The sequence below is a fragment of the Theropithecus gelada genome, chromosome 6 (genome assembly GCF_003255815.1).
Source record: "Theropithecus gelada isolate Dixy chromosome 6, Tgel_1.0, whole genome shotgun sequence".
In the NCBI taxonomy this organism is placed as follows: Eukaryota; Metazoa; Chordata; class Mammalia; order Primates; family Cercopithecidae; genus Theropithecus; species Theropithecus gelada.
In genome coordinates, this window is record NC_037673.1 from 167602896 (window position 1) to 167625124 (window position 22229).

General features: G+C 54.1%; 1 protein-coding gene across 1 annotated transcript in view; it reads left to right on the forward strand.

Moving 5' to 3' along the window:
• Window positions 1-21347, forward strand: part of FGF18 (fibroblast growth factor 18) — a 38160-nt gene extending 16813 nt beyond the window's left edge. The window contains exons 4-5 of the mRNA XM_025388407.1: window positions 12568-12674; window positions 20271-21347. Of these exons, the coding sequence (XP_025244192.1) occupies window positions 12568-12674; window positions 20271-20537 (374 nt within the window). The 3' untranslated portion in view covers window positions 20538-21347. The remainder of the gene's footprint in view (window positions 1-12567; window positions 12675-20270) is intronic.
• The last annotated feature ends 882 nt before the right edge of the window (window positions 21348-22229 follow it).

Sequence of the window (22229 nt, forward strand, 5' to 3'; positions counted from 1 at the left end):
TTCGGCCACTTCAAGGGGCAGGAGCCTCTAGGTGATGCTTTGTGGAAGCTGCTGGTGGTGGAAATTAGCCTAGTGTGTGTGTTATGTGCACGTGTGCATATGGGCGCTTTGAGCTTGAGCCTGTGCACCTGTGATACGTGGCATGCGTAATACCTTGGGCCATGGTCCTGTTGACCTGCCCTTGACCCTGGAACTGCCCAACCCTCCTGGAGTACTTGGGAGCTCTCCCCACTCCCCTGCCTGTGCTGCCTCTGCAATGGCTGGGAGGAGTGAGACATCTCAAGGCCCTGGTCCACAAAGGTGCTCAGCAGTGAGCGAAACAGGCAGCGCTCCGCCTTCCCAGAGCTTGGAGGGCATCTGGCCTAGACAGACACTGAGCAAATACCACACAGATTATTTATTTAAAATTGCCAGGCAGGAAAAGCGGAGACTGCTGCGAGGCCTCCTGGTCCTTGCCACTCACTGGGAAAGCACCTGCCCCCACCCATTCCTGCCTTCTCAGGCCCAGGTTCTGGGGATCTGGGGCTGTGGTCCTGTGTGTGGGGCCAAACCTGCCAGCCTGAGTGTTTTGGGGGTGATGCCCCGCCTGCCTGCCAGCCCTGCCTGTTGCAGTCAGGACATGACAACAAGACAAATAATTTCTTGGACCTTTTATCTTGGACACCATTTATTTTCCCTCAGCCCCGGGGCAGGACTGACCTCATAGTAGGGCCCAAGTGTGGCAGCTGCACCGTCACTGGGGGCTGGGCCAGGCCAGGCCAGGCTGGGTAGGGCTGGGCCACACTGGGCTTGTGCACCTCCGGACCAGCTGCCTCCCTTCTCCCCGACATCACTCTTCACCGCCTCTGCTCCCTTTCCACTCTCTTTCCCCTTCTTCCTTTCCCGGCTCTTCCCCGTTCCCTGTTTTGTTTCTGTCCACCTCTCTGTCCCCCTCCCCACCAGCTCTGCCTCCCTTCTTTGGACCACAGCTTCCCTCCTCCCCACCTCTCCCAGGCCCTCTGCTGGCCGCCTCTATGGGGCCTCCCATCCCTCGTGCCCCCCTCCACAGACGCCTGGCTGTGCTGGGCTGACCCAGGTGGTGGTTTTCCCTGGGATCTGCTGTCCAGTTGCTGCCAGAAGGGGCAGCTGGCTGGCCGTGGCGGGAGGAGGTGCCCTTCTGGGGAGTCCCCGGAGCTCTCATTGGCCCCTCCAGGCTGGGAGAGTACAGGGGGGTCAGACTCTGGTCTGAACCATCTGTCCACACCCTGAGACAGGAGGCGGGAGCTCGAGAGGGAGGGGAGCCCGGAAATGGCCGGCCCCTCACCCCAGAAGCAACTCGCCCTCTCATTCCCTCTGCCTGAACTGGGAACTCAGAGAATCTTTCCTGCTGTGTGACTTCAGACAAGCCCTTTGCCTTCTCTGGGCCTTGGTTTCTCTTCGGCATGATGCAATGGTTGGGCTAAAGCAGTGCTGCTTCTTCTTCTCTCTTTTTTTTTTTTTTTTTTTTGAGACAGACTCTTGCTGTGTTGCCCAGGCTGGAGAGTGTAGTGGCACGATCTCAGCACACTGCAACTTCTGCCTCCCGGGTTCAAGCAATTCTCCTGCCTCAGCCTCCCGAGAAGCTGGGACTACAGGCATCCGCCACCACACCCAGCTAATTTTTGTAGTTTTAATAGAGACGGGGTTTCGCCGTGTTGGCCAGGGTGGTCTCAAACTCTTGACCTCAGGTGACCCACCCGCCTTGACCTCCCAAAGTGCTGGGATTACAGGCATGATCCGCCGCGCCCCGCCATGCTTCTTAAGTGTAACATGCGTGTGACCACAGAGGGATCCTGTCCAAATGCCCGTGTTGGTTCAGTGGGGCTCGGGGGTGGGGCCCGAGTTGCTGCATCTGACAAGCGCCTGGGTGGGGCCAGTGGGCTAGGGACTAGGCCTTCTTGGCTTCTCTGCCAGCACCACACTTTCTAAGATTTTATGATCCTCTCTCAAGGAATATGTTTCTGTACTCCTCCCACCCGCCGACACCCAGGGCAGTGCAGGGCCTTGCTGCTGCTGCTCCATTTAAATGCCACATTAGAGACACAGATGAGGCCAAGGGACCCCAGCTGTGAGCCCGGGGAGAGGAAGTGAGACAATGGAGCCAACTGAGGCTTCCAATCTAGATCATCAATACAAATATTATTGGGAGGGTGATTTATGTGGCCAAGCCGGGGCAGGAGGGTGGGGCTGCCCTGCATTAGGGGCCCGCCTTGTCTCAGGGGAGGGCGGCCAGGGCGCCCAGGACAGTTCAGTTCAGGAACCTGCTCCCACTGAGAATGGTGCAGTCTGACATGTACCACACACTTTGTCAGAATCGTGTGATTTGATAACATGCAGTCTCAGAGTCTCAGCAAACACCACGGATACATCCCTGTAAACACCTGGAATCTGGAATCACATGGACACTCAGAAACTCAGACTTGCCTCTGTAAAGGCCAGAATCCTGAGGTGCCGGCTCTGTGGGGGGGGCACGAGGGGCTCTTGGCCTGCTGCACAGCAGTGGGTGGTCCTTCAGTGAAATCTGCTTAGACGTCAGTGGGGCTTCCGCACCTTGGTATTCTGCGAGAGGGTCTCCCTGTGGCCCCCTAAAGCTTTCCCAGTACCGAAGAGCTTGAGGGGCTCGGAGAGTGGGCCGCTCCAGGAATAAGGGACTTTCTCAGCCTTGCTCTGGGTTCTGGAGGGAGAGCACAGCTGGCCAGAGGGCTGGAGACTTAGGGAGTTGAATATCTGGCAGGTGGGAGGTTGTGGGGGAGGGACATCCTGCCCACCTGGGAGAATATCAGCCTCCCCTCTTCTTGCCCTTGGTGCTGGACACTCTGTCCTGCAGGCAGTTGCCAGTCAAAGAACACCACTGGAATGAGAAGCAGGACACTGAGTTCCAGCCGCAGCTCTGCCGCTGAGCATCCTGCAGAGCTGGGGAAGAGCCTCCATGTCTGGGCTCAGTTTCTTTATCTGCCAAGTGGGGAGGAGAAGGCCCCCTCCACCCGCCCTCAAGGTGGATGTTCCTAAGCCTGGGATGTGACCAGAGCGGGAGGCACCAACTCCTCAGAAGGAGGGGCCAGCTGAGCCCACACGCAGGGAGACTCCAGCATCGGGGAGTTTCTGGGGCAACTCTGCTTTTAAAGTTTATGAAACCTTATGATTGGATATACCTGCCTGATTTTATTTGAAAAAAGATTTCTCTGAGAAAAAAAATGATTGAAAAAACCCCATTTTGCCGTCGGCCAGCCTCCAGACTGACGTCGCCCAGAATAACTCTGGGCAGGCCAGCACAGGGGCCCTGCTAGCCAGGGAGATGGTATTTGGAGGACTGAGCTTGTCAACTCGGGAATCCAATGGGATTTGAATCTTGGCTCCACCACTTTTGAGTGGGAGACCATGGATCTGAGTTAGCCTTTCTGATCCTGTTTCCTCTTCTACAAACAGGGAAATTGAAATGGGAGAATCTTTTGCTCAAAGATCATGTGATCATTAAACCAGTATTAATAATCACCACCTGACCTCCTTACTGTGGGTGTGTGGGGCGGTGGTGCTGTCATGGGCTCGGGTGAGGAGCTGCCATCAGGTACTGGCTCCAGAGGCTTCCAGAAAGGACCTGAGGGAAGAAGAAGCGGTGCTCCTGTTTGCTGTCAGTGGGACCCTGGCAGGTTAGATGCAGGTAGAGGAGGCGTCCTCCAGTGATTCCCAGCAGCAAGGTCTGCCCTGATGAGGGAGGAGGGCCTTTGGCTCCCCTGATTGGGTGTGTCTCCCCTCACTCACTTATTCATTCAACATAAATTACCAAGCACAAGCACCAGGGGAGGCGGCTGCTGTGGTGAGTGACGTGCCTCGTCCCAGTCATCAAGGAGCCTTCAGTCTAGGGCCCCCTGTTCCTTACTAGAGGCTGGCTTTGAGTAGGAAGAACCTAGGCTATGAACTTTCCACGTGACTGTGAGCCCACCCGTTCTCTCCCTGAGCCTCAGTTTCCCCACCTGTAATGTGGGTGGAGTAAAGGGTATGCAGCTGGTACTCTGCAGCTTCCTCCAGCTCAGGCATGGGGTGAGTCTGTGACTCCAGCTTCGCAGGGAGTCAGCGGCCCCAGTGCAGATGCTTCCCTGAGCCCCCGGGCTGGGTGCAGAGCCCCGGAGCCCCTGTGCTCACCCTTGTCCCAACAAGGGTCCTGCTGCGGTGGAACCATCTGTTGACATGGCTGGTGCCCTGTGAGAGTGTGAGCTCCTTGGAGGGAGTGACCTTGTCTTGCTCTTTGCCATGTCGCCATGTCCAGCACAAGACCTGGCAGAGAGCAGGGCCCCTTTAAAGGCGGCCAGAAGGATGCATAAAATATGTACGAGCAATTCAAAGTGGAACCGGGGGCTGCCCTCAGTGGCTCACACAGGGAGGAAGGTGGGGGCTTCAGGGCTATTGCTGAGTTGGTGGTGGAGCTGGGAGGAGGTCCTCTCCTCCCTATTTCCCTCGTTCGGTAGTTGCCAGAGGTCCTTTGGACTGGTTGGGTGGCTGACGTAGCAGGGACCCCTAGTCTCAGAGTTGAGCCCCCATGGTCCATTTTCCACGCACATCCCAAAATGTGAGCGAGTTCCTCCACAGCGCAGAGGTGCTCGTCTCACTTAGATTAACACTCATGTCCTTGAGTCAGCTTGCAGGCCTGGTGTGCCTGGCTCCTGATCCTGTGGCAGCCTCAGGCTCTGCCTCAGCTCCTTGCTCACGTGGCCGCAGCCACAGCAGCCTTCCGGGCATCCTGTAAACGCCCTAGCGCTGTCCATCTGAGGGCCTCTGTATTTGCTGTCCTGAGAATGCTCTTCTCCCAGATATCCCCCTGGCCTGCTCCCTCACCCACTCAGGCTTCTGTACTATTGTCCCCTTATCAGAGAGTTCCCAGCTCTGTCCCCACTTCCTAGCACTTGTCACTATCTGACCTTCTGTTATATATTTAGTTACCCACTATCTGTCTCCCGTGTTTAGAGTGTAAACTCCTGGAGGGTGGAGGTTTTGTCTGTCTTCTTCACTCCTGCATCCCCAGTACACAGGGCCAACCACGAAGACGCTCTCAGTGTATGCTTGAGCAAGTGAATGTACGGTTGACGTCTGTGTGCGTCGGGGTGCGTGGCAGATATCATTTCCCCTGGCGCATTGGGGCAAAGGGGCTTCTTTCTGTTTGGCACAGATCTCAGTGCACAGTAGGTACTTGGCAAATCGGTGCTCCCTCCCTCCTTTCCCACCACCCTTCCTTTCTATCCAGCCAACCTTGCACTGTGCAATGGGGATAGGGCGATCATCAGACCCAGCTTTCTTCAGGAGCTCTCCCAGCTGGGAGTGGAACTTCCTATCTCCACCTAAACCCCTGCCCCTCTGAGCTCATGTCCCACAACTTCTATCCCCAGGGAGGACCATCCACACCTCACCAACCCCCTGACTGACATGGCGGCACTAGAGCTACAGCTAGGGTTAAATAGAGCTCCCGAGGAACCCTACTGATTTTTCCCCCCGACTTTCTGGTGTGTCCATATGGAGAAAGGGAACTGTGGGCACCTTTGAGAAAAGACCATATACAGCAGTCTGTGTGTGTGTGCATGGGTGTGTGTGTTACAGTGGACCGGGAAGCGACTCCAGCAAGGATACCTTCTCCTCCAACTCCGCCTCTCTCTCCCTCTCTCAAGACCTGGTCTGCCTTCAGTGGGGAAGGAGGGAGGGCTGACTCGGGGTGACCCCTCAGTGCTGTCTGTAGTGAGGATGGTTCTTCACTGGGGGAAGACGCCTGGAGAGCAGCCAGCAGCTGTGTCAGCACTGGGATCTTTGCAGTTGGTCAGCTACCGTCCAGCCCTCGCAGGGCCCCGGACCGGGGGCCCAGCCCCTCACTGGCTCCCAGCTCCCCTGCTGCTCTTGCGGGTCTCGGGGACTTTACCCCAGGCTTGGGGAAAACAAACTCACCCTCCAGCTTTGTTCCTTGGGTTCCGCCTCTTTGGGTCTTGTCCCCTGTGTCTGTGGGATTCAGCTCTGTCTCTGTGCTGTGTCTCTCTCCAGGCCTCTGGCTGCCTCTCTGAGTCTTTCCCTGCTGTTTCCCACCCTTCAAACCCAAAGTCTTCACAGCAAGGCCCCGGATCACCCTCTGGGAAACCCGGCTGGGGAAGCACACTGGGATTAGTCAAGCTATCAATCAATCAGTCAATGCCACTTCCCCTTTCTGTCATCACCAGCCTGCGTAATGTCTGTTCCCACTGCCTGCGTCCCTCGGTCGGAATCTCCATCTGTCTCAAACTGGCTCTGGCCTTGCTCTGCCTGCGTTCAAATCCGGGTCCTTTTAACTTATCTGCATAACTGACTTAGTTTCTTCGTCTGTAAAATGGAGTAATGGTTCCTATCTCATAGGGCTGTTGTGACGATCAAATGAGATATTCCACATTCACACTCTTTTTTTTTTTTTTTTTTAAGATGTAGTCTTGCCCTATAGCCCAGGCTGAAGTGCAGTGGTGCAATCTCGGCTCACTGCAACCTCCGCCTCCCAGGTTCAGGTGATTCTCCTGCCTTAGCCTCCCGAGTAGCTGGGATTACAGGCACGCGCCACCACACCCAGCTAATTTTTGTATTTTTATTAGAGACGGGGTTTCACCACGTTGGTCAGGCTGGTCTCGAACTCCTGACCTCAGGTGATCTGCCTGCCTTGGCCTCCCAAAGTGCTGGGGTTTCCGGCTTGAGCCACCACCCCACATTCACACTTAACATTGCCTGACACATGGTAGATGCTCAGATAACTAGTCACTGTTACCATCATTATTTAGTCATTTTTGCTGCAGGTATTAAAGTGGGAAGAGACAACGTGAGTTTTTTGTAGAAAGTTTTCTCTCCAGCTCCCTTCCTGCACTCTTTCCCCTTTGCTGCTCTCCTCTCTGGATGCTGGAGAAGGGAGCAGAGCCTTTGAGCCCTTTTTCTTTACACCACTCTCCTTGGCCCCAGCCCTGGTTGGCCTCTGGGCTCCTGCTCTGTGTGGAGCCCTGGGGAGACAGGCTCTGTGGGCCCTCCTTCTCGGGCAGCTGTGGCCCGGGGCTTCCCTTTTTGTATTCCTCTTGTTTCATGCAGCCTGTTCTCCTCTTGATCAGATCTGAAATCTGCCTTGCCTCTCTCTGGCTGTGGTCGCAGCCCAGCCCTGGGTGGTCCTGAGGGCTTCCCCCTCTCCCGATATCAAAGGTATCTTTCTCAGGGTGACCCTAGGGGCTCCCTCCTTCCTCAAAGTCATTTGGAAGTGGAGCTGAGGGAAGGTGGACATCCCCGTCCACTAACTGCTGCCCAAAGAAAGTGGGGCCAAAGAGAAGATCCTCCTGCCTCCTTCACTGTTCACTCACTCGCTCCTCAGGAAAGGGGCTGCGGCCTCTGAGAAGTGAGGGCTGGGGTAGACAGGCAAAGCTCGAGACTTCTGGGTCGGACTGCCTGGGCTTGGATCTCAGCTCTATCACTGTGTGACTGTGGGACTTGGTTTTCTCACCTGTAAATTGGGGATAATAACAATAGTTCAAACCTTCTAGGATGGTGGTAAGAATTAAATGAGATAATGCATGTAAGGTAGTTAGGACAATGCCCAGCGCATCATAAACTCTAAAGAAATGTCAGTTACTGATACTTTCCAGTGGGGCAGAACTGAAAGAGGCCTCAGAGGTTACCTAGATCTGGCCCAGAGAGGGAAAAGGTTTTCTGCTGTGTCCCTGAGGCTGGGGATGAGTGGGTGGGAACCCATGGTTCCTGCAAGTGGCACCGAGAGTCACACCAGGAAGGTGCACAGTGGTGAAGCGCATTGACTGTGAAATCAGACACTGGACTCAGACCTTACCCTGCTCTTCCCAGCCATGTGAGTCAGGCAAGCCACTTCACCTCCCTGAATTTCGTTTTCATTAGCCAGTGAATGGCGTTAGTCATCTCCACACCACAAGACTGTTGATGAGCTTATTAAAACTGGCTTGCCGGTTGGTCACTCTGAGCCAGGCGTCGGATAGGCACTGGAAGTCAGAGTGGTGATAAGACACACAGGTTCTTGTCCTCGTGGAGCTTACTTTCTGCTGGGTGGAGACCGACAATAAAAATAGGAGTTTCGGCCGGGCGCGGTGGCTCAAGCCTGTAATCCCAGCACTTTGGGAGGCCGAGGCGGGCGGATCACGAGGTCAGGAGATCGAGACCATCCTGGCTAACATGGTGAAACCCCGTCTCTACTAAAAATACAAAAAAACTAGCCGGGCGTGGTGGCGGGCGCCTGTAGTCCCAGCTACTCGGAGGCTGAGGCAGGAGAATGGCCTGAACCTGGGAGGCGGAGCTTGCAGTGAGCCAAGATCGCGCCACTGCACTCCAGCCTGGGTGACACAGCGCGAGACTCCGTCTCAAAAAAAAAAAAAAAAAAAAAAAAATAGGAGTTTCGGAGAAGAGCTCTCAGGAAAATGGAGCAGGGGGATGGGGTAGGGCTGGGCTGGGGAGGGTGGTGCCAGCATTAGACATCATGGTCTGGGAAGGCCTCTCTGAGGGGCAATATTAGTGCCACAACCTAGGAGATGAGGAGCCACTCTGGAAGCTCTGGGCAAAGCAGCCTCCAGGCAGAGGAACGGCATGTGCAGGGGCCCTGTGGCAGGAGCATGCTTGGTGTGTTAGAGGGGAGCAACAAGGCAGGGAGGCGGGGCTGGCCCACAGGGGCCAGGCTGTGTGCCCTTTGTGGGTCCCAGTGAAGAGTTTACATGTTCTTCTGTGTGGCTTGGGGATCCCTAGGAGGTCTTTAGCAGAGAAGGGACAAAATTAAATTGATATATTTTTTATTTTATTTTTTGAGGTGGAGTCTCACTCTGTCGCCCAGGCTGGAGTACAATGGCATGATTTCTGCTCACTGCAACCTCTGCCTCCTGGGTTCAAGTGATTCTCCTGCCTCAGCCTCCCAAGTAGCTGGGACTACAGGTGTGCACCACCAAGACCGGCTAATTTTTGTATTTTTTTTTTTAGTAGAGATGGGGTTTCATCATGTTGGCCAGGCTGGGTTCGAACTTCTGACCTCAGGTGATCCACCCGCCTTGGCCTCCCAAAGTGCTAGGATTATAGGCATGAGCCACAGCGCCTGGCAAATTTATATTTTGAAAGGATTCCTCTGGCTGTGGTGTGGAGGAGAGGTGGATGGGGGTGAGAATGGCAAGGGGAGGGGGCTGTTGAATTGTGCAGGCTGGAGGGGACAGTGGCCCGGCCGGGGCCGTGAGGAAGTCTGATGAGCAGGGTGAGATAATGTCATCAGCTCCTCTGCCTGGCCTGGTGCAGGCCCCTCGAATGGAGCTGTGCCTGAGCCCGGATGAGGTTTACAGCTCTTGAGAGCAGCATCCTGGGGGCTTGAGTCATGGGAGTGGGTGCGTGATGCTGAGGACCTGGCCTGGGTGGTGTCTCTCTCTTCTCCTTCTCCTGTCTCTCTCTGTCTCGTTTCCTCTCTCCCCCTCTCTCTCTCTGAGAACTGCTGCTGCTATTACTCCCCAAAAAATTTACATAATTCTGGCCCGGCTCCCTCCTCATGATGTCATGTGCTGAGTGGAGTCTAGGTCACTCCATCGCATGCTGCGGTCGGGGAGAGAACAGACTTCTGGCTCCCCTGGCGTGACGGCCAGGCGCAGACCCTCCCCATGCTGGGGTGGGGTGGTGAGGCTGCCTCAGGCCCTTTGGACAGCTCAGGCAAAGGCCAAGACCAGGGCTTCCTTCCTTTGGTGGTGCTGGCTGGTGAGGAGTGGGGGTTGCGCTGGGAGGCCTGTCCCTCCAGAGCTGGGGGCCTCTCCCCTGGAGCCCAGGCCCCAGTAGAAAGAGGCAGGCAGTCCTGAGGTCAGCCCCTGTTACCGGGCTGATGCTCTGAATCTAAGTTTCCTACACTGTAGAATGGGGACAAAGACACCCAATCTCATAGGGTTGGATGGTTCAGTGCGCTCTAAGGGGAGCATAGCAGGAACTGTTGCGAGGACAGAGGCCCAGGCATGTGCTGGGAAGGGCCGAGAGGGAGTCTTCCCCTTGGGCCTATTTGGGGTTATCTGGGCCCCAGCTCAGTGGCTTTACCTACTTCCTGCATCTCCCATCCCTGCCCCTCTGCTAGACCCCACTTCCTAATCCCAAGGAGAAGGAGAATAGGGTCGAGCCCCTCCCCCTTGCACAGGTAGGGAAACTGAGGCTCAGAGTGGGGTATGACTTGCTCAAGGTCACACAGCCTAGGATGGCAATGCCAGAAGGAAACTAGACCCGGTGAGCCCCAGCCCCAGGCATTTTCTGATGCATTTTACAGTGTGGGACGCCTGCAGCCCTGAAGGATGCTGGGAAGGTCAGGTCATAACTCAAGACCTGGGGAGGGAAGCTCTGTTGCTCCTCCACCCTTGCAGACACCTCCGATTTCCTTCCACTATATTTTCGTTTTTCTTTTCTTTTGGGAAAACAGTTTGGTTTTGCAGTTTGTAGGAAAATTAACATTTATTGAGTTTTCTCTCCCTGACCTCTGAGAACAGAGTGCTAAGCTATTCACAGCGTCATTTTGTATAATCCTCACAATAACTATTGAAGATTATACCCCCATTTTACAGGAGAAGAAACTGAGGCCCAGGGTCATATGGTTGGGGCCATGGATTCATATCCAGATTTGTGCACCCTAAAGCTCTCACCTTTCCCCCTCATCAGAAGCGCCTGAAATTGTCCTGATGCCCCCATAACTCCTCACCCGCTGTGGGGCCTGAGCTTTGCGAAGAGATGGAGAAAGCAAGTTTCAGAGCTGCAGTGATGTTTGGCCCTGGGGAGGGAGTTCACAGACGAAATGACAGGGAGTTTGACTTAAGGGGAACAGGGAGGATGAGAGGCTTGTACCCACCGCCATCTCAGCGTTGGTAAATATCCCTGACACATTGTTGACTAGGGCTAGCGGGAGGTGGAGGGAAGAATGTGCCTCCCCTTGTTTCTAGAGTTACTAAATTCTTGTTAGATCTTTAAATTTTATGTAAATTCTTCTTTTTTTCCCTCTTGGAAAGGTGGGTATCGTATTTTAATTAGTAGTGGTGTCAAAGGAGGGCTAGATTAATTATTGGAAATCTCAAGTTCCAGATGGTTTTAATTTTCACAGCAGGGCACCAGGGTCTATATTTGTAATTTTTTTTATTGAAATCATACCTAGTGTATTTTAGGGGCACTGAGGTATACTCTTTGTGGCTCCAAGGATACTGTACTCAGGAATTTGGGGCTATGATTTTTGTTATGGAGAAGCAAGTCCCTTGTCACTGAAATTAAACTTTTGTGGGTGAGGGAGGGGCAGGGGCTAGGAAGCAAGGGGTCAGGAGAAAGAGTGCATGAATTGGGAGGGGGGCGGTCACAGGCAAAGAAAGCAGGTGGTACTGGGGAGTCAGGCACAGGGGTTTAAGATCAGAGAGGAGAGAGAGCTAAGAGAGGGCGCGTGGCCTACCCAAAGTCACACAGCAGCCTACTGGGGAGAAAAATGTGGGCTGGCAGAGGGAGAGGAAAATTCGATTTGGATACAGCACACCTAATCAAGGGACAGTCACTCTTTGCCTGCTTGACGTCCTTGTTCAGGCAGGGCTTTGGGGGATCAGCTCTGGACCCCTCATCCTGAGGGAGGCTCTGTGGAGCATGGATGATGTAGCATGGGGTCTCCCACCCTGGGGGGATCGCAGGGGGAATTGGGTCCTGATTGGAATTTCTGGGCTCCTGGGAGTTAATTACCCTTCAGTTTTGGTGGCCTCCATGGAAGGCAGTGGAATATCCTGCATACCCTTTCTCAGGGAGCTCGCATCTCACTCCCTGTGCCCTTCCTGCTATGAATAGCCAGGGTAAAGGTGCCAGGGGGCACTAGCAGGGGCTCCAGATGTTTGCTTTGCAGGAGGGGGCCATAGACCTAACTTTTGGAGGAAATGGCTTGACGTCCTGAAAGGCAGGGGAGGTGTGCGTGCACGTGCCTGCATCTGTGTCTATCTGTCCCCTTGGTCCCCTTAGCTACTTCTCTGTGGTTATTTGTATGGCATCTGTCCTGATTTGGGGAATGGGGTTATTTTTATGATTGTCTGTCTTGCTTTGGGTTTGCGGGATGGAGTTATTTGCACTGCCGCCTGTCCTGCTTGGGATAATGGCCTTTTTGTATGGCTGTCTGTCCTGCTTTGGGAAATGGGTTTTTTGCACGGCTCTTTGTCCTGTTTGGTGCAGTAGAGTTGAGGGGCTAGGGAAGGTGGGTGACGATGGGGAGAAGGGCACACTGGTGTTTAGCCACAAGGGCAGAACTCCCTTCTGGCTGGAGCCATCTGGATCCCAAGCGGAGCCAAGAGAGGCTGGAGGGAAGGGAACAGGTGATCGGCAGCGTCCATCTCCCTGCCTGAGGGGCAGGGACTGCTACTTCCCTGACTTCTCTGTGGTTATTTAGGCATCTGTCCTGTGGGACTTGTTAGGCCTCCCCATGCCTGATTTTGGGGGAGTGAGGGACCAAAGATAGGATCAGGGACCATGTCACTGAGCCTTTAGACCAAGCCATTGCCCCTGGTAATAAAATGTGTCTTGTTCTCTTTCTGCCTTTCGAAGCCCAGCTCCTAGTGGAGACAGACACCTTCGGTAGTCAAGTCCGGATCAAGGGCAAGGAGACGGAATTCTACCTGTGCATGAACCGCAAAGGCAAGCTGGTGGGGAAGGTGAGTGATGGTTTGGGATTCCTGGGAACGTGGGCTTCCCCTCTGGCAGCTCTGGGAGCTGGAACAATGTGTCCATGGCACTGTCAGCCCCAAATGGAAAACAGGCCGTGTGTGTGTGTGTGTGTGTGTGTGTGTGTGTGTGTGTGTGTGAGTGTGTGTGTGTGTGTGTGTGTGAGAGAGAGAGAGAGAGAGAGAGACTGTAATCTCTTTCTTTCACCCCACCCCATCCCCCACTTCTCTGCCCAGGCACTTGAGCTCACCAGGCTGAGGTATCCATGGCTATGACTTATGGTGCACACAGGGCCCTGGTTTCTGCTGCTGGGTGTGGAGCTCTGGCTTGCTTGGTAGTGGGAGGATCCTTGAGGGGCTCTGGGGCACCCCAGCTACCTGTCCCTGACTCTGGGAGCAAGGAACCAGCAGGCCAAGGGCTGTGACTGCAGCGATCGTTTTAATAATCGCCAGGGGCTTACAGCGCCGTCCTGCAGCAGTGGCCTCTGGAACCTGGCCACCTTGGCAGCGCTGGGCCTCATGGTTCTAGCATTTCAGGAAGATTTTATTACTTTGAAACTGGCAAGAGAGCTGCATGTAACAAATTAGGGCGGAGGCAGGGGAGGGTGCAGGTCAGGGGGACCCTCAGGTTGGGAAGACCCACGTGTGTGGGGATCTGAGTCTCCAATGATGCTGCTTCTCAGCACCCCTGTTCATTTCCTGGATGCACTTCTTTGCAGAAGTCACGAACTGGCTTCCTCTGGGTGTTCGAATGGAAGGTGTTATCCACAGGAGCTCTATGGTAGGGTCAGGTTTTCTGTCCTCTTCTCTCTGCAGGGAGACTCCCATATCCAGCTTGGGTAACCAGGATTGAGGGGGTTCTGCCTGGATAGGTGGAGTAGGGTGGAGGGTAGGCCTGGATTCCAAGGGGGATGGGCTTGTGCTTGGGGGCAATGCCCTAGCTGATTATTTGCGGTTCATTACATCTTGTTGGGGATGGGGGAGATGACTTCAGTCTTGCTGAAGCTATGTTTTTGATTTTTTGAATTCTCCAAGTCTTATCCCTCCCCCCTCCCCCATACCCAAGAGGCTGGGGAGGATGTAACAGGCCAGGAATCTCAGGGCATTGTCGCATTATTTTGTTAATAATTACAGTCATAATAGCCTCCGCTAATTGAGCACCGACTTTCTGCCTGGCACTGAACTGAAACGCTCCCGGTGAATCCCAGGAGGCTGCCACCGCTACCATCCCCATTCCACAGATGAGGAAGCCGAGGCTCGGCCACGCCCGGGCACTTGTCCCAGGTCCCACACTAGAGCTCGGCGGGATTCAAAGCCTGGTTTGGAAGGAAAAGATTCCAGCCGCACTGCCCACACCAACTGAGGCTTCTCAAACAGCAAAATAATAGTAATCCGCAGAGCGCGGCTCCGGGATGCCGAGGAGTGGTTTTAATTAGTGATTCACTTTCCGCCGTTGCAAGGCCGGCCGGCCGGCGAGGGGGGTCGGGGCCGGGGCCGCGGACTGGGGCGCGGGCGCTGGGTCCCCCTGGCCTGGCCGGTCCCCCTGGCCTGGCCGGTCGTTTCCTGTGGCGGCGCGGCCCAGCCCCGCGTCAGGCGCTTTGTTCTCCTGCCCGCCTGGGCCACCTCCCAGGCCCAACCTGCTTTGAGTTTTCGGCTCGTTTTTCTTTCTCCCCCAGGAGGGGCCAGCGGCACCAGCCAGTGCCCGTGCCCACGCCGCGGCCCGCCCTCGCCGTCTGCGCGCGGTTCCCGGCATCCTGACCCCAGGAGGGCCGCACGGGGGTCAAAAGAGCAGCCCCGTCCCCTCGGGCCGCCCCCCCACCCCGCCGCCGGCCGCCTCCCGCCCGCGGGCTAGCCGCTGAGTCACCGCTTCCACAGGAGCCGGCTCCGATTTCCTGCCCCCTCGCCCTCTCTCCCGTCATTAATATTGGTGACGGTTCAGCTGGCGCGGCGCGCCCTGGCGCAGCGGAGGGAGGCCCGGCCCCGGCCCCCGGCGCCTCCCCCGCTCCCGCCCGGGCCTCCACGCCCGCCCCCATCCCTTGCCAGCCTTCTGTCTTCTGGGCCCACCCGGGGGACTCGAGGACGCCCCCAAATCCACCTGTCCAGGCTTGACCTCTGCCCCGCCCAGCGCCCCCTCACTCTCTGGCCCCCGAGGTGGGAATCTGGCTCCTGGGCTGCGGTCCTCGCCACAGCCTCCCTGCCCAGTCGGGCCTCGGGTCCTGGGAGTCCCCTCCTGTCCTAACCCCTGCCACGGCCTCTGTTCTGGCCTCCTACCATCCCGGAAATCGTTGCCCCAGCCGCCTGGTGTGTGGCTTCTGCACCTCCAGGCCTTTCCCTGCTGTCCACCTTCGGCTTTCTACAGCACATACGGCATTGGAGGGCAGCACATGGCCTGCCCTCCACCCCCACCCAGCTCCAAACCCATCCATGGGTCCTCCCACCTTGCTATGGGACACCAAAGGCCCCAGGGAGCCTCCCTGGGCACATGGATTCCTTATGCTCCAGATGCGTGGCACTGAGCACCACTGTTCCATGGACCGGGTCTTTGGGCCCTCTGCGGGCCTGCCCTTCCCTCTGTCCACTTGCCCTGAGTCCTGGCTGGTCATTCCCGGACCCCTCCGTCAGCCCACCCACCCCGGAGCCCCACAGGCCCTCGCGCAGCCCCGTGCTGCCTGTCTGCTGACCTGGGTTATCACTGTTTGTCTTCCTGCCTGCATCCTCTGTCACACTGGGAGCTCCCTGAGGGCCGATTCTGCATCCATTCATTTGAGATCTGTGTACCTGGCCAAAGGGCTCTGAGGGCACCAAAGAATTAGAAACGTGTTTCCTGCTGTCTGTGGATTGACTCTTAAGCTAGAGCCTGAATTATCCACATCAACCCAAGGGAGTGTAAGCCCCCTGGCCTTGCTGAGCCTCAGCGTCCTCATCTGTAAAATGGGAATGATAATCCAGACACTTAGTAGACGAGTAGGCACTTGCTAAGTGTTAGTCCCTTTCCCCTTTGGAGCCGGGTCACCAGGTCACTTCTTCACCTGTGGGAATGCCTGGTCTCAGCTCCAGTGCCGGCTCCTTTGGAGTGGCTCAGTGGGGCAGCTTCCTTGGGCCATCTGTGTGCCAACCCTGCACATCTCTGGCCACAGCAAGGGTCCCTGCATCAAGCCCTTGACAGAGCTTTCCAGAGGTTGCAGGCCCTTGCTGGAGTTACTCTTTCTGCTGCGTTGTACTATTCAGATGCCAGCTCTGTCCCAGCCCCTGCATGCTCAGGCGGCCCCCCTTCTCCTTGCTACCCCTCTGGAACCCATGTCACCTGGCCCAGGAGGTGGCGCTTCCTTTCATTTTGTAAACAGTGGTTGAGTGTCTAGCATGATGTGCTAGGCTTTTTTTTTCCCATCTCTGGAGATGCAACCCAGATTGTATTTTTCTCATCTGCCACCACCTGTTGCAATCACTGATGAGTCCTTTTTGGGGCAACATAGAGCCACAGACCTTTTCAGGTCAGGGGAGTGCTCTGCCCACCAGCACACCTTCCTTAAGATGACTTTGGCTGCAAATGGCTGAAACTTAATCTAAAATGCCTTAAGCAAAAAGGGAATACGGGGCTTATATAGCAAACAACAACAACAACAACAACAACAACAAACAGCAGTCCAGGGGGTAGTTCTAGTTTCAGGTAAGATTGGATCTAGGGGCCAGAGGAGGTCATCAGGATTCCATCTTCAGATCAAATCGAAGGACTAGGGCTGCAGTTTGGGAAGCGAGAGGTGGGAGGTGGTAGTAGGAAAGAGATCAAGTTCTGCTACATCATCAGGGTTCTGGGATGGAATATTCACTTACTCTCTACACACTGATGCTTCTGCCTTGCCTGAACTAATCGTGTCAGAGTTTCTGGGGGCCGGGCCCAAGCATAGGTGTTTTTGGAATCTGCTGTGGTGAGCAGGGTCATAGCCATGTGGTAGCCAGGGGCAGAGGCAAGTGTCAAGCCCAGGTATAGCGTGCTGTTAGGTGCTTATCCATTTTTGCCTGAGGTCATGGAGGGGAACTTGTGATCATCATAGCCCCAGGCTGGTTCCCAAGATTTGTGAATTTCAGCCAAAGCCATTCAACCCTTTTAAGTGAACCCAGGCATGCACTGAGCCTGTGTGTCTGGCACTGGGTAGCTCCTTGTACATCCAAAACCTCGCTTTGTGCCAATGGTGGCTATGTAGGCCTGGGGGAGGTGAGATGTTTTGATGGGCAGCACCTGCTCTTCCCCACCCTTTCCCCTTGCGGACCTCTCCGGAACTGGGCAGAGGAGAAGTGAGCTGCAGTGGCTAGGGCAAGTTCAAATCCCAGCTCTGCCACTTACCAGCTCCATCACCTTGGGCAAAACAATTTGCTTCTGAGCTCTGCTTTCTTCTACCAAGCAGAGTCGAAGAAGAGGATGAAATGCAGTAATGGAAGTAGCAATGTTTGGCCTGTAGTTGGCAATCAATAAATGGTTAATGAATGAGTAGGGAGACCAAGTGGGCTAGACAATTTCTAGGGCTCAGCTTGCTTTGTCTCCCTAATCAGTGTGTCCCAGGAGGGACCTCTCATAGCTTATGATTGTCTGTGGGACATTTATAACAGATCCAGGAGGGAGAGTCTGTCTTCTTCAGGAGGAAACCCCTTTCATGTATCATCCCACGGTTTCCATCCTCATGAAAATGCGTTCAACCCCAAATGCTCGGGACACCTCTGTCTTGAGCTAAGGCCTGTGCTCAGTGACAAGGGAACTGAGAAGCAGCCCTGACCTCAGCAGGCACTTGGGCTAATGCGGAGGCGGGCAGATATGGAATTTCTCTGTTGGGGTGTGGGGAGAAGGAATAGGGTTCAGAAGATGGAGTACGTGAGCCCAGTAAGACTTGACACTTGAATGGAGTCTTGAATGAGGAAGAGGAATTGCCCAGGGAGATAAAGGGCAGTCCTAGAAGGCTTCCCAGAGGAGGCAGTTTTTGAGCTGAGCCTGGAGGGATGAAAGCCATTTTCCAGGCAGTGGCAGGTATTCTAGGATGGGGAAACATCATGGTGTAGCCTTTGGTCTGTTTGCTCCTACTCTTTAGTTGAGACCAGGCAAAGAACCTGGATTCAGGTTAGACAGGCAGCATCCAGAATTTTCCATGGGGTACCCAGAGCCCAGGGACGACTCCTCTCCACCTGCCTGGCACGCTTACCCTGGCTTTCCTCACAATAGATCTTTGCTGCTCACACCACCCATACTGTCCTCTGGGCCCCACGTTTGTGTCCCAGGCCTGCCCCTGCCTGTTCTGCAGCCTCCTCGAAAGATCTCATCCTCCAGAGTGTTTTCTTACCCTGCCTGTCCCTTCTGCAAAGTTCAGCACTTTGTCTGGAGGGCCCAAGCTTGCCCTCTGCTCAAAGGTGAACGTTCCTGGAAGCTCCAGCCTGTTTTCCACTTCAAACAAAAGGCTGGAACTTGCACCTCAGTCTCCACACACAGCCAGACCGCTGGGCTTCCAGCTTGGCTGGGCATCCGTCCGTAACGAGGAGTGGGCCCGGCCTAAATTTGGAGATGTCAGTTGGAAACTCGAGTGCTGCTAATTCAGGCCTTCCAACTTTGTGTGTTTCCCACTCTTCCCCATCGAACAATTCGGCTGCCTCAGAGAGGAGACTAAAACCCTGCCTCCCCACCACCCCCTGTCCAGATCAGATCCAAGAGCGCCCTGTCAGGAGCAGCTGCCCTTCAGGAATAATCTAGCACTGTGTGTCAGATTCATTTATAAGCATCACTCCTACAGTGTCTCTATGATGCCGAAGTCATTGTTCCCATTAGGTAGGTGAGGAATTTGAGGTTTACAGAGTGGGACTCACTGGCGTGAGGTTACACAAGGGAAGTGTTAGAGGTCATTTGTTTTCTGACTCCAGATCTAGTGCTCCTTGCCCAGCATACCCAGGCTCCCAAGGGATTTCACACATCGGCCCAGGAGCCTGAGATCCCACAACCGATGGCACAGTTTGGAGTTTGACCATGTGAAATCTCTTGTTATTGGAGGCCCCCACCTTACTTCATACCAAGTATTAAGATGCACCACATCCCACATGACGTGTAATTTATATTTAACTAGATCACAGTGGAGCTGAGTTACAGCTGAGTTGCTGATTTAATGTCGGGTTTTATGCAAATCTATCAGGACTCATTTCTGTTGTACGCGATAGAACACAGTATCATCACCTGGTTTAAAGGAAACGAGCCATTATTGGCTCACATAACCGTGAGGTAACTTGAGCTTCAGACGTGGCTGGATCTAGAGCCCAAATGATATGACCAGTATGTAGTTTCTCTCCTTCTCCCCTCCTTGGCTTTGCTTTATCTGTGCTGGCTTCACTGTCAGACAGGATCTCCCCCCATGGTGATAAAGTGGCTGCCTCTGCTTCAGCCTTACAAACTCCTCCAGCTTAAATCCACCTATGTTTGGGGTTGCCTAGAAAAGGTCTCAAGGAACACTCTGACTGGATGGCTTGGGTCACTTGCTCACCTGTGAGCCAATCACTGAGGCCAAAGGGAAAATAGTGTCTGGATATATTGCTCTGGTAGGGATGAGGTGGAGCCCCTGGGCTATGAGGGTGGAGAGTGGGGAAGAAGGAATAGATTTCTTTCTTTTTTTTTTTTTTGGAGATGGAGTTTTGCTCTTATTGCCTAGGCTGGAGTGCAATGGCGCGATCTCAGCTCACCACAACCTCCGCCTCCCGGGTTCAAGAGATTCTCCTGCCTCAGCCTCCCGAGTAGCTGGGATTACAGGCATGCACCACCACGCCCAGCTAATTTTTGAATTTTTAGTGGAGACAGGATTTCTTCATGTTGGTCAGGCTGGTCTCAAACTCCCGACCTCAGGTGATCCACCCGCCTTGGCCTCCCAAAGTGCTGGGATTACAGGCCTGAGCCACTGCGCCCAGCCAGGAATAAATTTCTGAATGACAGTGGGAGTCTGTTACCTAATTGGAGGGTGGGGGAAAGATGCAGGAGTCAGTAACAAAAGTTTACTCCACACATCCAGGAAGTGAAGGCTGTCTCTCCTGTGCTGCCCCAGCCACAGCCTCCTGCCCATGCCCCTTGTACCTACTGTCCCCTTTCTCTCCTCCTAACAAAGAGTCTTCACTTGGCCAAACTAGAGTCAGGCTCTTGAACCTTCTCTTAGGCCCATCTGTGCACTTTTGTAAAATCCAGTTTTAGCAAGAGCCGTGATAAGTCATTTTAGCAAGAACCCCCCACTCTTGATATATGATCAGGGTCCTCATCCTCCTCCATCACCCAGGTGATGTCTGGTCACCCTGGCCTGTCCTCAGCAAAAACCCTGTTAGGTGGCTTTAGCCAGAATCCCCCACACCCTCGATGTTTTCTCTTAGTCATTTTCTACTCTGCTCCTTGGTTATAAACCCCCACCTGCCTGTGCTGTATTCAGGGTTGAGCTCAATCTCTCTCCCCCTCTGCAAAACCTCCTTACAGTTGTCCCTACCACGATCACAATGGTCCTGAAAAAAACCTTCCTCACTGTGCTTTAGCGAGCATCACTGAGTCATTTTTTTTCTTGAATACTCCCCCTCTCTCCCCTGCAGCCCGATGGCACCAGCAAGGAGTGTGTGTTCATCGAGAAGGTTCTGGAGAACAACTACACGGCCCTGATGTCGGCGAAGTACTCCGGCTGGTACGTGGGCTTCACCAAGAAGGGGCGGCCGCGGAAGGGTCCCAAGACCCGGGAGAACCAGCAGGACGTGCATTTCATGAAGCGCTACCCCAAGGGGCAGCCGGAGCTTCAGAAGCCCTTCAAGTACACGACGGTGACCAAGAGGTCCCGTCGGATCCGGCCCACACACCCCGCCTAGGCCACCCCGCCGCGGCCCCTCAGGTCGCCCTGGCCACACTCACACTCCCAGAGAACTGCATCAGAGGAATATTTTTACATGAAAAATAAGGAAGAAGCTCTATTTTTGTACATTGTGTTTAAAAGAAGACAAAAACTGAACCAAAACTCTTGGGGGGAGGGGTGATAAGGATTTTATTGTTGACTTGAAACCCCCCGATGACAAAAGACTCATGCAGAGGGACTGTCGTCAACCCACAGGTGCTTGTCTCTCTCTAGGAACAGACAACTCTAAACTCGTCCCCAGAGGAGGACTTGAATGAGGAAACCGACACTTCGAGAAACCAAAGTCCTTTTTCCCAAAGGTTCTGAAAGGAAAAAAACAAAAAGAAAAACAAAGAGAAAGTAGTACTCTGCCCACCAACAAACTCCCCCGAACTTTCCCAATCCTCTCTCCCTGCCCCAAACTCCAACAAAAATCGCTCTCTGGTTTGCAGTCATTTATTTATTGTCCGCTGCAAGCTGCCCCAGACACCGCGCAGGGAAGGCGTGCCCCTGGGAATTCTCCGCGCCTCGACCTCCCGACGACAGACGCCTCGTCCAATCATGGTGACCCTGCCTTGCTCGCAGTTCTGGAGGATGCTGCTATCGACCTTCCGTGACTCACGTGACCTAGTACACCAATGATAAGGGAATATTTTAAAACCAGCTATATTATATATATTATATATATATAAGCTATTTATTTCACCTCTCTGTATATTGCAGTTTCATGAACCAAGTATTACTGCCTCAACAATTAAAAACAACAGACAAATTATTTAAAAAACCATGAGGCGAGTGGTGGCTGGTGGCAGGGCGGGGGCAGGGTGGCCTCTGTGTCTCATGCTTTCTGGTCGATCTGTGGTCTTTGCACGGAGAGCTAGGGCCTTGCACATTCATCCATTCATTCATTCTTTGAATTCAACATTACTCTACACCAGGCACCGAGAAGGCAGCCTTAGAACAGATGGGAATCCTTGCTTTCAGGAAGATTCCATTCTAATGGGTCATTGATTCAGTGGCCGCTTCAGTCATTTGTTCATATGCATTTACTCATACCTCTCATGTGCCAAGGCTCGATTCCAGACCCTGGGGATTTATCAAAGAACGTGGAAAAAAATCCCGGCCCTCAGGGAACTTCACTTCTAGTAATTCATTGATTCATTGCTTCATTCACTCATTTATTGATGGATTCATCCATTCAATATATATTTCTTAGACACTTAGTAAGTGCCGGGCACTCTTCTAGGTACTGGAAACTCATCAAAGAATAAAACAGACAAGAAATCGTGCCTCTCAGAGCTCGAGTCTAGGGATTAACTGATTGAATCACTTGTGTCTTCCCCATCAGTGTTTTGCCAGGCACAGGTTGAACAAGGGAATATGGTGGGAGGATCTAGGTCAGTTTGGGACCTGGCGTGTCTCTCCTCAAACTTCCAGGGGCTGGAGTTTGAGGAATCTGGTGATGTTACCTTCCAAGAACCCATCCTTCAAGGTCTTATTTCCCAGGGCCTGTCCCAGGATGTCAGGGAGAGGCCAGGTTAGTCTCGGGATTGAGGCAGATTGAAGGTTAGTGAGTCCTCTGCCCTGAGATTTGGGCTGTGTGAGCAGTCAGGCTTAGAGTGGGGGACTGTTTCTGTTTTTCCCCTCTCCATGGCCTCCAACCTAAGTG